General features: G+C 35.8%; 1 protein-coding gene and 1 long non-coding RNA gene across 21 annotated transcripts in view; one reads left to right on the top strand and one right to left on the bottom strand.

Annotated features, from left to right (window-relative positions):
* LOC149792501 (uncharacterized) overlaps positions 1-16,427 on the bottom strand; it is a 250,958-nt gene that overhangs the window by 111,693 nt on the left and 122,838 nt on the right. For all 20 annotated transcript variants that reach the window (XM_089971093.1, XM_089971092.1, XM_089971105.1 and 17 more), the window contains one exon: positions 8,078-8,905. In XM_089971093.1, coding sequence (XP_089827219.1) covers positions 8,078-8,905 — 828 coding nt within the window. The remainder of the gene's footprint in view (positions 1-8,077; positions 8,906-16,427) is intronic.
* Positions 1-16,427, top strand: part of LOC149792502 (uncharacterized) — a 142,901-nt gene that overhangs the window by 10,115 nt on the left and 116,359 nt on the right. The gene's annotated exons all lie outside the window — the stretch shown is intronic.

Consider the following 16,427-nt stretch of genomic DNA (forward strand, 5'->3'; position numbering starts at 1 on the left):
TTTTTTGTCGGGACTCAAATTCAAATTCATTAGAACATTTCATTACTAGGACTTCTAAAATTTAATTCGTGGATTATTCTTGGATAATTTCTGGATTTGATTTCTTAAAACCATAAGTTCTTATTTTTTAATTTTTACATTGTTTTTCCAGGGAAATAAATTATTTGTTAAATTTTTCAAAGCTTGTTGTTTTCACTCTTTCTCTGTTACTGTTTTTATTAGAGTCTAAATATGTAACATAAGACTAGCAATAGTTACTTATACAGTACTTCCCTTTACCCTCATTTGCGCTTCAGAGACCCCCAATTTTTTTTATTTGACCCTCAGTTTTGATACCAAAGTTTGTTTTTAACACAGTCTGACCCCCAGTTTTGACACCAAGGAGATTTTTTACTCTCAGTCTTGAACCCCTAGGGGATACAATGGCCTTATACCTCTTGGGGGATGGAATGTATGAACCTACAACAAAGCTATTCAGGTTCACATTTAATACAATTTCCCTTTGATCAGGTACCAGGGTAACTGATCATCTGGCATCCAGTAGAAGTTTCCTAATATTTTGACAACTTTATCAAGGATTTGCACTCTACCGGCCAAAAAGTAATTTCAGGAATTCAAGATAAGACTATTTCTTCATTTGAGCTGCTAAATATTTTTCAGCAAAAACAAGATTTTAAAATTAGCTCCATTGTGGATGAATTTGGATGACAGATTGATAAGATTTTCATCTAGAACCAAGAAGTAGACATCATAAGAAGTCTTGATGAAAGTCCCAAGTCTTAAGACATAATAAGAAGTCTTGATGAAAGTCCCAAGTCTTAATTAGACATGATAAGAAGTCTCAATGAAAGTCCCAAGTCTTAAGACATAATAAGAAGTCTTGATGAAAGTCCCAAGTCTTAATTAGACATGATAAGAAGTCTCAATGAAAGTCCCAAGTCTTAATTAGATCACATAAGAAGTCTTGATGAAAGTCCCAAGTCTTAATTATAAACCATTCAGAGGGAGTAGCAAGTAAAAGATTTTCAAGGCAGCAGTTGTTGCAGCCATATTGAATGTGTGACTGGTACAATTTAAATTTAGGACCAACTAGGTACCATGAGAAGTCTACAGATGTAACCCCAAGTTGATATACCATCCATTTGGAGAAGAGCATAGATAATAATATTTTCAAGGTAGCCGTGGTGGTAATCATCATTTTCAGTTAGAATCAACCAGACACCATAAGAACTCTTCTGATGTCAAAATGACTTTCCATATAAAAGGTGTAGTGTAAACAAGATGGTGAAGATGGACATATTTTGGATGACAAATCTGCACAATTAAATTTAGGATCAACAAAATATTAACAAAGATTGTTAATCGAAACCCCATGTTGATATGACCATTGTGGCAGAGTAAGGTAATCACATTTTCAAGCTGGCCTCTGTGGCAGCCCTATTAGACATCATATTACCAACAACGTGACATACTATAAAGTGTTTTTGATGGAAAACATCATGCTGATATGAATTTCCATTCAGGAAGAGTAGATAGAACAAAATTTTCAGATGGCTGCTGTGATGGCCATACTGGACATCACATTGGCACCATTTTTATTTAGGACCAACTAGGCATCATAAGAAGTCTCTTAGTGAAAGTCTCGTGTTATTACAGATAGCTATAACAAGATTTTCAAGATGGCTGTGGTGGCCATATTGGATGTCAGATTGGCACCATTTTCATTTAAGACCAACTGGACATGAAAAGTCTTTTGGCTAAAACCCCAGGTCAATATGACATTCTGTTGAGGAGTTGTGATAACAAGATTTTCAAGATGGCTGCTATGGCAGTCACAATGCATGTCAGAGCAGCGCATTTTCGTTTAGGACCAAACATATATAATAGAAAGTTTTTCACTAAAATCCCATTTGGATAGGACCATCCATTAAAGAGGATTAGAGAAAAGATTTTCAAGAGGAGATGTTGGGATGGCCATGTTAGATGTCAAAACAGCACCATTTTCATTTAGGACCAACTAGTGTCGACCACAGGATCAATGCATGTTACCTTTTATGGCAATCCTCCAATTGACTAGGAGGAGTAACGATAATAAACTGGTGCTAATGGATGGCGGATGGACAAAAGATCATCCCAAAAGCGCTTCTGGTCTATGACGAGTATAGCTAGGAATCTGTTCTGTACATATTTTGCAAGTAACCGAGGAATTTGAAACCTAGATTTTAAAACAGTATGCCTGTATACACTTGTTATACATTTTATCGGAGTATCATGAGTAAATATTTGCTATTATCTCATCAACAAGCATCATGAGATAAGTATGGTTTAGACTGCAGTACAGGTGCAATAATGATGACCAGGTTTTAATTTACATGCAGTACCTACCGTAAAGCAGGTACAGGATTAAAATTCCTGATTAGCACAGAACAAATTACTATTTGGCAGTTCAACTCTTATACAAGTAGCCACTTTTTAATAGGAGCATAACACTGTCATTACTGGACATGCAGATCAATTTTACAACTTTGAAGTTTATCTGAAATGTAATGAGGATTAGATTTTTTTAATTTTTATTTACCCTATATATTCAATTATGTATGTCAGCCAAGTCCAACTACAAAAGTGCGCCAACCCAGATCTGCCACCACATAACATGCCAGCAGATCCAGGTCTAGGCAGCTTTTGGGAGTAATAAGTAGAACAAACAACAACAAATTGATCTGCTGGAACATTATGCAATGGTAGATCATGGTCTATGTTGTTGGCAGTTCTACTCAACTTGCGTATATGGTAAATGAGATAGAGGAAACTACGTCTAATCATTTCGTCTGATCAGACGTAGTTTCCTCTAATTTATAAATGACCACAACCTATTTGTCCAAATGAATACAATTCATTGCAAATTCTGGGAACACCATCTATTCACTTTTCAGCCTCACCCTGTTGATTATGCTCCATATGGGCTTTATATACAAACTTGAACAATGGCTTGCACACAAAGTTTAAACTTGCATATGCCACTGATGAAACCATCAGCATCAATGTGTCAATAATTTTTCTCCTAAATAAGCAAGACCAAATGTGGTAATTATTATTATTTAACCATCTCTGTATTCATATATATCCCTACATCAATATACAACTGCATCTCATGTCAAATGCCAAAAATATATGACACTATTTTTTAATATGGTGTTCACTACAAAGAGTGACTTTTTAAAATTCCATTTTAAAAAATTATTTCACTGTGACCGGAGATAAGATAAATCCAGACTATAACTGGGATCCAAAACAAGACTGATCAATATACATGAACATTGCTCATATTAGTCCAAGTTTCCTCTGACCCTTGCCACCCCATTTTTGATATTTGGACATTTATGTTGGGGTGCAGGGTCAGAGTCCATTCCCTATCAAAAAGTTGGAATTCACAGACACCATTTTGGTTGCGAGATTTGTAGTCATGTAACTCAGGATGCAAATGGCCAGAACCAGGTCAAATTACAGCAACAACGTACTTTTGTCTAGTCTGTCAGCATATTAAAGATATGACGAATGCTATGCTCACGATTTTTGAGAAAATAAATCATACTCCTATCGATTTCATGCAGGTATATCTCGATGAAAGTTCTTTCAAGTTTGCTGGGCCAGCTAGTAAGCGGCTACCCCATGCCAACACCAAATGGTGTCGGCGAATTCCAACATTTCGATAGGGAATGGGCTCTGACCCTACACCCCAACTTAAGTATCCAAATATCAAAAATGGGGTGAAAAGGGTCAGAGGAAACTCGGACTATGCTCATATATAAACTTGGGAACAAATTTCAGTGAGGTCGGTGGATATTGTTTTTTTAAATCAAAACTGAATTCTAGTATGGCCTCCAGAGTGATAACAAGCTCTGAGTCAATCTAATGCAAGATCATTTCATTAACATGAATGGATATCCATCATATTTCAATCATCTGAGATGATACTGGCATCCATTCCAAGTTTGATCAAAATCCAACCCAAAATATGGACTTTAGAGTAGTAAAAAAACCTCAGCCAATCAGATGCAGATGTTCATTTATACGCATAGGTTTGATTTCCATCCTTACCTAGCAATTTTCAGTTTGAAGCGATGATAGGCCACTGCTCAAAATTTTTCTGAACATATCATGCCTCCATCACGAATTACAGTTAATTTCTTTATGCTGTATATATGGAATATTTTGTTCATTCTGATCTATAAAAGTTTAATTAGACATGAGAGCTTAAGAAATCTGACCATTATTGCTGACAGATGTAGTGTTTGACTAGAGACAAGTTTAAAGTTGCTAAATTAGCTCACTCTGTATCAATTGATTGTCAATGTATGGTTATATAAACCTGGGGGGACAAAGGATGCAAAAATTTAATGTATGCACTCTAGGATGCGTAAAAATGCTCATGCAACATTTGTATGCACAATTGTTTGTGACATTGATGTTGTGTACCACGTATGACCAAAACTGGAGAAAAAAATAAGGCTTCCTGAGGGACAAAAAGCCCAGCCAATCAGGTCCAAAATCACCACATTAATATGCATGAATGTCACTTGTATTCGAAATTTCTTCATTACACTGTTATTAACAGATATTTCATGTCTAATAAAAACTGTATCTGAAATATATGGCCTCCAGAGTGGTAACTAGCTAAGCAAATCAGATGCAAGATTACCTCAGTAATACATATGGATGCCAACCATATCTGATACCATCCAAGATATTGATATAAACTTGTATTCCAAACCTAATCAAAGTTGAATCAGAAACCTCCAGCCACTTAGATATGAGCTTATAATACGCTTGGAACTTTTTAGATCAAAGTTTGTTTCCAATTGGACCAGAAAAATATGGCATCCAAACAAGCTCAGCCAATCAGATGCAAGGTCACCTCTTTAACATGAATGGAGGATGTTATTATTCAAAGACAACCAAGATATTATTTACATAAAGTTACATTCCAAGTTCAATCAAAATTATATCGGAATTATGACCCCCAGAATGGCAACAAGTTAAGCAATTCAGAATCATTATATAATTGTTGCTCATATCTGAACTCTAAGATGTTCATGAAATAAATTTTCATTTGTAGTTTGCTCCAAATCAGATGAGAAATATAGTCTTCAGAGTGGTCAAAGGCAATTGCTCAGAGAATAATGATGAATAGCCTTAGTCCAGTGAGGTACAAGTTTGATATTCACTTAAGATTTTTACTTCTGATGTTTAAATATGATGTTTTTAAACACAATATAAATGAGTACAAGATGTTAGTGAACACATAACTATTTTTATGCTTATTAAGCAACAAGGATGAACTGAAAGAAACAATGATGGCCAAGAAAATGATGGGTCTTGAACATTTATGTGTACAATATATTTCTGGGATGCTGGGTATAAGGGAAGTAACTGCTGATACCCTACATATATAGATCCAGCTATCTTACTGGAAGCAAAATGTAAGGGAAGTAACTCCTGATAGCCAACATCTTTCTTCCTAGGTCTTTTATTATTCACATTTCTGTTAAAATATTACAAAGATATTTTATTTACAAATAAGACTTGTCATATCCATTTCATAGTTTTATTTGATCCATTTGACTAAACTGTTCAGCTATCTTTCTTTTAAGACCACTTAAAATGCAAACTGTATAATGAACACATTAATGAGGTCGATATTGTAGATGCATGAAATATCTATCAACTTACTTTTCATATATGTTGATTAGGAGACTAAGCAAGGGTTATTAGTTCAAAGAAACTTAAGTATTATATGTGTTTAAATGATCACAAAAATTATGTAGAAAAATCTCATTTCGGGGTTTATGGCATTTTGAGATGTAATTGAGTCAACAAACATTCAAAATGTACACAATCTTAAGTCGCAAAATTACAGGACATGGATTATTCCACATTGTATGGTTTCAAATGCAAAGTGATTTCAAGTTTTCCTTGATATCAGTAGCTAGATTTTAAAACAATAATAAAAATAGTTAAAACATATTGTATTGTTCAAGCCTATGCAATTGATTTTCAAAGATAAATTTGTTCTTTCCCCTTTACAGCAGTCGCTGACTATACAATATGATTATACATAAATCTAGTGTCTGTGTTTAGTTTAATGTACCACAAGCATGACCTGCTAATGGGACAGAACTTTAAAACAAATAGAAAATGTATTTCAATACCTACCCTATACACTTGCTTATAAGTCTAACTGCAAACTACACAGCCCCAGATCTGCTGGTGCATAATGCACTGGCGGATCTGAGTCTGTGCAGTTTATTTGAAGTGCTCAGTAGAACAAAACCAGCATAGACCCTGAACTGCAGAAGCATGATGCTACAGCAGATCAGGGTCTTGTTTTGTTTGCAAATGGATTTCTAGAGTATATACAGTAGTTACTGCAGCAAAAATTAAAAAAAAACTAAAATGTTGCCTTTCTCTTCAATTTTTTTTAATAATGACCATTGAGAAGTTTTAATGAGGAATGTAAACATATTCAGCATGTGACTACAGGAAATAACAATTCTAATTCTACATACCTGTCAGATCTTAGAATATCTAATTGTGATTAAGATGGACTTGGAAGTACAAACTACTAGAACCCATGCTGACCAATTTTTCTTAAAACTACAACATGCTCAAGATTAGCTAATACTGGCCATACCATAATAATTTAATTCACAAGTACAATTTTTGGTAAGAAACAAGATGTACATCAACAGGTTACCATTTTCATCAAGATGCTACAATCAGTGCAAATAAAAAGGGATTTGATAATCAAAGTTTTACAATGGCAATGAGCCATCAGTTTTGCAGTTTCATCTGTTTTAGACTGGTTACTTATATATTCCTGAACTTATACCATGTTTTTAACTTTTTTATGAAGCAAATGAGGAATTAAGAATCAGTCTGTGACACAGCAAAAATGGCAGCCAATTAGTCAAGATGAACCTCAACAGATGCTGCCAAATGCTATTTTATTAGCAGTAAATGATGCATTGTCACATTCTGAATAGATAATGGTAACCTGCTTGACTGATGTAGGTCTTGTTTATTATTCAAACATTTACCAACATGGATAAAATTCTAGTGGAAAAATGCCAACATTAGCTAATCTAGAATGTACTATAAGCTTAATTATTACTAGGTTGTAAAGAACTTGTCCACAATTAAGCTGTTTAAAGTACTTATCCGTATTCAAGCTTTCTAAAGCACTTGTCTGTATACACGTACACACTGTTTCTTTCATGCAAAATTATGATGAAAATATGCTAAAATCAGCAACTTCATCGACCTCAACAGTTGTGTAGTAAAACGGAGACAACCTGTCAATGCACTGTCATGCAAGATATCTTGCTCATTACAAAAGATGATGTACCGAGTATATATGCGTATAAGATGAGTCCAAATGCACAATGCACAGGCCCAGATCTGCCGTCACATAATGCCCCAACAGATCTGGGCTTGTGCAGTTTGTTAGGAGTAATCAGTAAAATAAACAACACTGACCCTGATCTGCAGGTGCATTATGCAATGGCAGATCAGAATCATTGTTTGTAATTTGACTCGCCTTAAAAAGGAGCACATACAGTATACATTAAATAAATACAACTCTCTGAAAATGTTCTATACAAATATCAATATTATGACACATTGCAAATATAATGACATAACAGTTTATTCATAATTTAAATGATATTAAGAAAAACAGGAACGTTTATGCAGACAGGAATGGCATACTGGAATGGTGAAAGGCAAGAAACATCAGCTCATGCAGAAAATATTGCAGAAGCAGGATCTTCAATCCTCAAAATGAATTTTCAGACTAGCAACAGCAGTTCAGTGTGATAAATCGGTACATAAGAGCCATGTGTGATCAATACAATTTATTAAAACAGATGGAGCATTTCACGGAAAATATACAACAAAACATGCCAAGATGAAAGAAACATACACTGCTTCATGCTGTCAGAAGAATACAGAATACATGCCTTTGGAACACTAAAATATGTGGTATGCTGCAATAATGCCACATGCTAGTACATCTCACCTCCACCCTTGCTTGTTCCATATGTTGCTGTGGAGATGGTTCTTGGACCTCTTTTGTGGGTGCTTCAACTTCTATCTCTTGATCATGTCTCTCTGCTATGGCCTCTTCTTCCCCAGGAATCTGTTGCTGAGTCATAAACTCCTTGGCTGCAACCTCCTCAGCATTAGCTGGCTCTGTCTCTTTTTCTCCTAATTCCTCTTCTGGAATTTCTTCAGCTGGAGCAACTTCATCTTGTTCTTCCTCCATGGCTGCAGGCTCCTCTTCCTGGATATCACAAGTCAGAGGGGCATCATCAATATCAACTGACTGAACCCCTTCCAGGTCAAGCACCTCTACTGGTCCTGTCGCAGTGTCTTCTGCAGACAATCTTTGTTCAACCTCACCAGAGGGAACTTCTTGTGGCTTCTCTTCACTAGTATCTGCTTCAGCCTCTTCTGCAGGTTCAGTGTCCTGCTTGGATGTTTCTGGCACTTGCTCCGGCAGCATTTCTTCATCTAGGTCTGTTTGTATTGGTGCTGCTTCTTCAGCTAGAGTTTCATCAGGTGCAAATCGGCTCTCCTCTTGTTCTTCAGTATCTAAGTCCTCTCTTGTGATTTCCTCAAATGCTTCCTCTTGGTCGTATTGGTCATGTGGAGTTATCTCCTCTGCAATATTCCCAGGTTCATCTTCACTCTTTTGGTCCTCAACCACTGGAATGTCCATAGTTCCCTTAGCCTGATACTCATCAGGTTGTTTACTCTCTTCGAGAGCAGGAGTTGTATCCTCCTGAATTATTTCCCCTTGTGCTTCTAGTTCTTGGTTTATCTCTCCATTTGGTTCTTGTTTTATCTTTAAAGATCAATGATAAAAGCTCATGTTGAATTGTTGTTTTAAACCATGCAGACATTAAAATAAATCTTATCTTATATAATGGAACAGGAGAAGTCAGAAACACACACCTCCCCCCCACACAAACACAAGCAAACACATCAGTTAAATTGTGTGAATGATCATAAATCTTTGTAATTTATGATGACACCGAATCACTTGATGCAATATACAGTGTTTAGCTAGGTTTGAAAAAAGGGCAAATTGAATCCCTTGACTTGAAAATGTGGGCCAATGGTGTGGTCATAAAGGACCAACCTGACATTAAAATATGGGAATCTGATTCTTTGTCAGAAGTTTCACTGTCTGCTTGATTTCCTTTAAAAATTTTATGAGCTTAACCAGCTCATTCACTAATGTCACCATCTCTAAGGTCGCTTTTGTAGATTTCACAGTCTGAGTGTAGTAAAGAAAATGGTTATCCACTGTTTCATATCTACCTCTTAATTTAGCACTAAATCAAGGACATATTATGCACCTGGAAGCACACTATTTATGAAAATGTGTGTGTGTGTGTGATTTGGAGTTTTAACGTAGCTTTAACAATTTTTCAGTCATATCGCTACGATGTCTGCAGTGTGGCAGTTTATAGTGATGTCTAGCACTAGGGCATCATGCTGCAGACATGTAGCATGATGTCCCACCCAGTCACATTATCCCAATACCAAGCCTACCAGTCCTAACACTAACCTCTTAATGCTGAGTGCCAAGCGAGGCAGCTGTTAGTACCATTTTTATAAATCTTTGGTATGACTCAGCTGGAGATCAAACCCACGACTACCACATCCGAGGCAGACGCACTAACCACTAGGCCACCGGAGCGATCATTTATGAAAATCAAAAGACAATAAATTTGTTATTGTAAAAACAACCACAAAGCAGTTCAGACTTTAAAATACTGGCTGTTGTCTTTACTGATCAATGCCATCTCCACTCTGTCCACGTGAGTTCAAGTCTCAGGGTATGCCAATGTGTGTATGTGAGAAAGCTTGCCAGCAACTTCCCATCATCTTCGCTAGCCAAGGTTCCAATATGTTAACCCTATCTACACCTTGGTGGATCGAGCAGTTACTTCTGTGCTTCAGGTCTGTGAATTTCACTGAATACAGTGGCAAGCTACAACATCAAATCAAATTAAGTTGTTCAAATTTAAACACGGTTCCTACAAGATCAAGCTAAGGGGAGCACACAACTTGATTTGAACTCATAAATAAGTGATTTTCTGCAACCAGTTCATGTTTGTATAAATACCTTTCATTCAAATACACCTTAATTGGCTTTTCTCTAGTATGTAGTCACACTTTCAATGTTACACTTACAAAGTATCCTTTTAAAGTCAAATGCCTCCACCATTTTCAGTCGATATACAGTGCATCGCTGTTAAAAGCTATTGGTTAGTTGGTATTGCATACTAAGGGAGGCAACTCATGAAATGCAATAGATATTGCTAGGACAAAGCACAGAAATATCTGCTCAATCTGCAAAAGTGTACAAAGGGTTATCGTATCAGAACACTGGCAAGCGAAGATGGCTTCCAATGAGTCAGTGGTTGTTACCTGAGTTTTCCCTGGTTCTTCCTCCACCAGTTATACTGGTCACCATGTACAGCTCATCCTGTGCTGAGATATGGCATTAAACCCCAAATCAACATTCAGAAGCCATTATATATTGCTAGAAGTGTTGTAGTAAAAACCAATGCAAAAGCCACCATTTTTTAAAGAAGAGTTGCAATAAGACTTTTAGGTGTCCGCTTTAGTGTTATGTCGAAGGTCAGATGATTGGCATTTTCATCCAGAATTAGCTGTACATGTATACTGTCAAACTGTTTTGGTAAAAACTCCATGACCATATGACCATTGAATCAGGAGACATAGCCATATAAAATTTCACTATGGCCATCAAGGCAGCCATTATGGAGGTCAGATCAGCACCATTTTAATATGGTAACAACTATATCTTGCAAGAAATAAGAGGTACTTTTTGAAACAAGAAGCCGGCCCTGGCCAACATGCTTTGGGTACAATGGCATTGTAAACATCAAGAAGTATCTACAAGTAATAGAACTCTCTGGTCAACTGAACTTGATAACATGACCTCATAAAATCTTTGAAACACTGAGGATTATTTTGTATATATATATTGCACACTGACACCAAAGTGATCACTATGGCATGCTTCTGTGTGTGTGTGTGTGATTGGATTTTTTAAATAGCTTAAAAACAATTCTTCAGTCATATCACTATGATGTCTGCACTGTGGCAGTTTACAGTGATGTCGCAGACATATATAATCATGTCCCACCCAGTCAATTATCCTGACACCAGTCCAACCAGTCCTAACACTAACCTAACATGGCATCTGCTAGTGCCAGGTTTATTAGTCTTTGATATGACTCAGGTTCAAACCCAGACCTCCCACATCAGAGGTAGACACAGAACACCTGAGGGGTCACATGGTTGACTGGTCAATATGGTCATCCATGCTGGACATGTAGCTCTAATGAGATTTTTAACATTTTGGGAGTTTTCCATCCTCTACAAAACAGTGAGTTGTTGTTTTAGCAACAAAACAAACCATGTTGATACAGCCATAACTTCAAGTGTTGAAAGCTATTATCAAGACTGCTGACATGGCCATCTGGATGGCGGTCAGATCAATGCAATCTTCATTCTGGACAAACTAAATACTGTACAAGTCATTTATCAAACAAAATGTGGATATGACCAGCTGTTCAAAATTGCTACAATGAGTGCTGTATTGGATATCTTATTGACACCAATTTCACTTAGGATAAACCCCACATCATAAAAAGGCTCTTAGTGAAAATTGCTTGCTGCTACAAATAAATGTTCAGAAGAAATAGCAAGAACAAGGTCTTAAGAATACCATGTTAGTTTATTTGTACCACTATTGCCCCATAAATCTCTATTATTGCAAGACTTTGTGTTTGTTTTATATATGTAAATCATGCAAGTGTGCATCCTGGCGGGAACAGTAATGATATCATTATTAGAATATATGCATTTAATGTAAGAATACTATTCACATGAGTATAGTACATTCTCAACTGTAAACAGCATAAAATCATATATACCATTACATGATAGACTAGAAAATCTAAGTCTACACTTGACTAAAATCAATATGCAGAATGAACAGTGTGAGCACTGATAAGAATATTTACCAGTACATCCCATTAGGGTTTGTGCTGTATGGGTCTATACTGCAGCTGATGTTGCAATATGATTTGTACCTTGACACACAGGTACTACTGAGACAATATGTACTGCACTCAGTTTATTTTCATGTAAACATATTATAAGCTTTGTCAATACAATTGTTCTTGTTTTGTAAACGTCTGAATAAATGCAAAGTGTAATTAATTATCAATGCTATCTATAATACAGGAGAATCTGTCTTAAAAGATTAACCCTTTTGCCAAAAAAAAAAAAAAAGGTCTGTCAACCCATGACAGGTCATAACACTATAATCAGTAAATATGTGCACTGAGAACCTGGTCTCTCAAGACAGGTCGTCTCTTATAGTGCTCTTTCAAGACAGGTTTAATGTATGACAAAATTAAAAATAATATTTATGTAATATGAAATAAAAGTCCCTTGACAGGACTATAAGTACTATCAGAAAAATAAATCCACAAATCAAGACAGGACTTTCTATTTAACTGCTGAGTGTTAAAACCATTTGCTAGCTATATTGGATGCATGTTCCACACAATTTTCATTTAGGACAGCTAGATGCATTGATTAACTTGGTTGTTTAAAAACAACAATACTAATGGCAAAGAGTTGGTTCAAAATGATATATTATCTTACAGAAGTTACTTTTAATCTTTGATGGTCATGAATTATTATCAGTGATATCATCTTTATTTATTATTAAAAGTCACATTATGTTTATTCATTAGTGATTCAATATGTATTGTAGTGTAGTTGTATATCACAATACATACTGATACATAGCATGGCATACTGTTTCACTCCAATAAAAATAGACAATGAGACTTTCCAGGAATTCAAGATGAAACCATTTCTTCATTTTAGTTGTCAAGTGTTGAAATCATCTCAGATATTCTTCAGTGATAAAACTTTCAAATTAGCTACTGTGGTGCACATATTGGATGTCAGCTTTGCACTATATTTATTTAGGACAAAGTTGACATCATTAAATGTGTTTTGGTGATAACCTCATGTCATAATGATCATCAACTCAGGAGGAGAACAAGAATTGTTAGACAGTTTTTGAAGCAGCCATATTGGATGTACAACTGGTGCCATTTTATATCATAAGTCTACTGGTGAAAACCCCATGATGACATCATCCATGTGGGCAGAGTTGAGATAACATTGTCATCCATGTGGGCAGAGTTGAGATAACAATATCATCCATGTGGGCACAGTTGAGATAACATTATCATCCATGTGGGCAGAGTTGAGATAACATTATCATCCATGTGGGCACAGTTGAGATAACATTATCATCCATGTGGGCACAGTTGAGATGACATCATCCATGTGGGCAGAGTTGAGATAACATCATCCATGTGGGCAGAGTTGAGATAACATTATCATCCATGTGGGCAGAGTTGAGATAACAATATCATCCATGTGGGCAGAGTTGACATAACATTATCATCCATGTGGGCAGAGTTGAGATAACATTATTATCAAGATACTACCAGCAAAACAAAATTTTCAAGATGGCAACTGAAGTGACCGTATTGTATGACAGGTCACTACCATTTTCATGTAGGACCATCAAGACATAAGAAGTCATTTAGTGAAAACCCTATGCAAAATAGGACCATCCATGTAAGAGGAGTAGCAATAACAAGATTTTTAAATGGCTGCCATGGTGGTCATAATGGACATAAGATCGGCATTATTTTCATCCAGGATCAACTAGACATATTTTAGTGAAAATCCCATGCTGTTAGGACCATCCATTCAGAAGGAGTAGCAATAACAATTTTTTTAAATGGCTGCCATGGCAGCCATATTGGATATTACATCAAGAACCATTTTCATTAAAACCAACTAGATCATGGGATGAATGTGTGTGCTAAAGTTCAGTGCAGTCCTCCATGTAGTTTATGAGGTGTAGCAATAACAACCTTTTGCTAACTAATGAGCAGACAAGATGATGGGGGATGGACAACAGGCCATTCCATAAGCTGTTCTCTGACCAGATGAGCTAAACATGACCTGATTACAGTCCACAGACTAAGAGAGATGAGCAGAAACTGACATTCAACATATTATTTCATGTGAAGTAAGTTACAAGTTTATATATGAAGAGATTGAGGTTTACACTTGGAAGAAAAAAGAAAAATTGCATACCACAGACCTACTGACAGGAAAAAAAGGATTTGAGGAAGACAGCATGTCAATTAAACTAACAATGTCAGACATTTTTTCAATTAATTACAATCCTGAACTGCTGCAAAAAAGTAATGTGTATACCCAACAAGTCAAGAAATGTATTCTTTTCACTCCTCTTGCAAAATGCATGAAGTGATAACATTTATGTAAATTACATGTTTAGGAAAATCCATTATTTTCAAGACCAAAAAATGAAGGAAACAAATAGGGAATGTTTGTTATCAGTTCATGGTAAATGTAAAATATTAAAATGACATTAGGTATTCAAGAGTCAATTGTGTCTGACTAAAAGGGTGATATCCAAGCATTCATTTTATCGCACAACATGATCACATATTTTGTTATTCCATACTAAATATTTCATCTCTTGCACAATTTTGTCGTGATCCTTATAAATGTTACTTTTCTGTACAAGAATAAGATTGTACCTAGTGGACAAGATTGGGACATGGATTGAAAACAAAATGTGCCTAGTGGTCAAGCATTGGGACATGGATTGAATTAAAAATGAAATGTGCCTAGTGGTCAAACACTGGGACACTGAAGGAATTAACAACAAACTGCATAGTGGTCAATGTCCCAAACATTTGGAACACTGAATGAATTAACAACAAAATGTGCCTAGTGGACAAGCATTGGGATATTGAATGAATTAAAAACAAAATGTTCCTAGTGATCGAGGATTGGGACATGGAATGAAAAATGTGTCTAGTGGTCAAGCACTGAGACAATGAATGAATTAACAACTGTGCCTAGTGGACACGCATTGGGACACTGAAAGAATTAAAACAAAAAGCTTCAAATTAGTCATCACAATAGACAAGGTCAGGTTTTTAAAAAATGTCACTTGTAACAGGCTTTAATAAGTTTTGTTAGTATGATAGGACTTTGTAAAATAAAATTTTCTTTTAGCACATGAATTTGTATATTCTTGATTAGTTCCAATTGTCAAATTAAAGAAATGTGAAATATCCTGAGTCACCTATACAAAATGAGAAATGATAGAAAAATCCGGCAACAGACTTGATGTGACAAAATCTAGAAATAACATTTGCTCAAAAGTACAATGCCAGAAAGAAAATAATGGGGTCAGCTGGAGAAAGACTGATTTTTTCTCTCTCACTTGGGCTAAGTTTTCAATGGATCACTGAAGAGCCAAAGATATATATATACAGGTTTCTCAACCAGAATTTCTACCTAGTTTTGTCCCCATACAAGACTTAGTACCTCAGCCAAGCAGCTCCACCCCAACCCAATTATTACTGGGGTCACCACAGAAACTAATGCAACACACCATGATTTCTGCAGGAGAAATTAAACTTTCATAATCATTGTCAAATTTTAAATTTGTCATTTGCTGCTAAAATGCTGCTAGTAATTAAAAATACAATTACATTTTAGCCAGACCTGCAAGTTCTATTAACCAATGAAAAATATTTTTTTTACTGTGATGATACAGTTTATATGGATTGGGCTGCTACATTTGTATCTACCATCTATACTTGCCTATAAGTCAAACTGCAAACTGCACAGACCCAGATCTGCAATCACATAACGCACCAGAAAACATGGGTCTATGCAGTTTGTTTGGAATAATAAGTACAACAAACAACATAGACCCTGATCTGCTGGTGCATTATACAATGGCAGATCAGGAATTTGCTGTTTACATTTGGACTTGACTCATAAGTGAGTATATACTGTATGTATTCCAACTGAAAATGTCCATTTTCAATTTTTGTCAGGAACCCTAAGATGAAAAGTGGACTTTATTTTGTCTCTTTTTGTTTCCTTAGAGAAATATACATTTTCTCTGTTCTGCCATAACAAGTTGTCCCCAATTTCAATACCATGTGAAGTTGTCTCCAATTTCAATGCCATGGGAAGTTGTCCCCAGTTTCAATGCCATGGGAAGTTGTCCCCAGTTTCAAGTATAAGCATATTCTTTCTTTGTTGACTCTACTAGTACTGCCTTGGTAATGTAAATTATTCTTAAGAAAAATGCCTTGGGAAACAATTAGATATGAAAGTTCAACATTGCCATAAGACAATAATGACCAATTCAGTCACTATTTAGCATCATT

This window comes from Sinohyriopsis cumingii, chromosome 9, assembly GCF_028554795.1.
Source record: "Sinohyriopsis cumingii isolate HCF-2022 chromosome 9, ASM2855479v2, whole genome shotgun sequence".
Lineage (NCBI taxonomy): Eukaryota > Metazoa > Mollusca > Bivalvia > Unionida > Unionidae > Sinohyriopsis > Sinohyriopsis cumingii.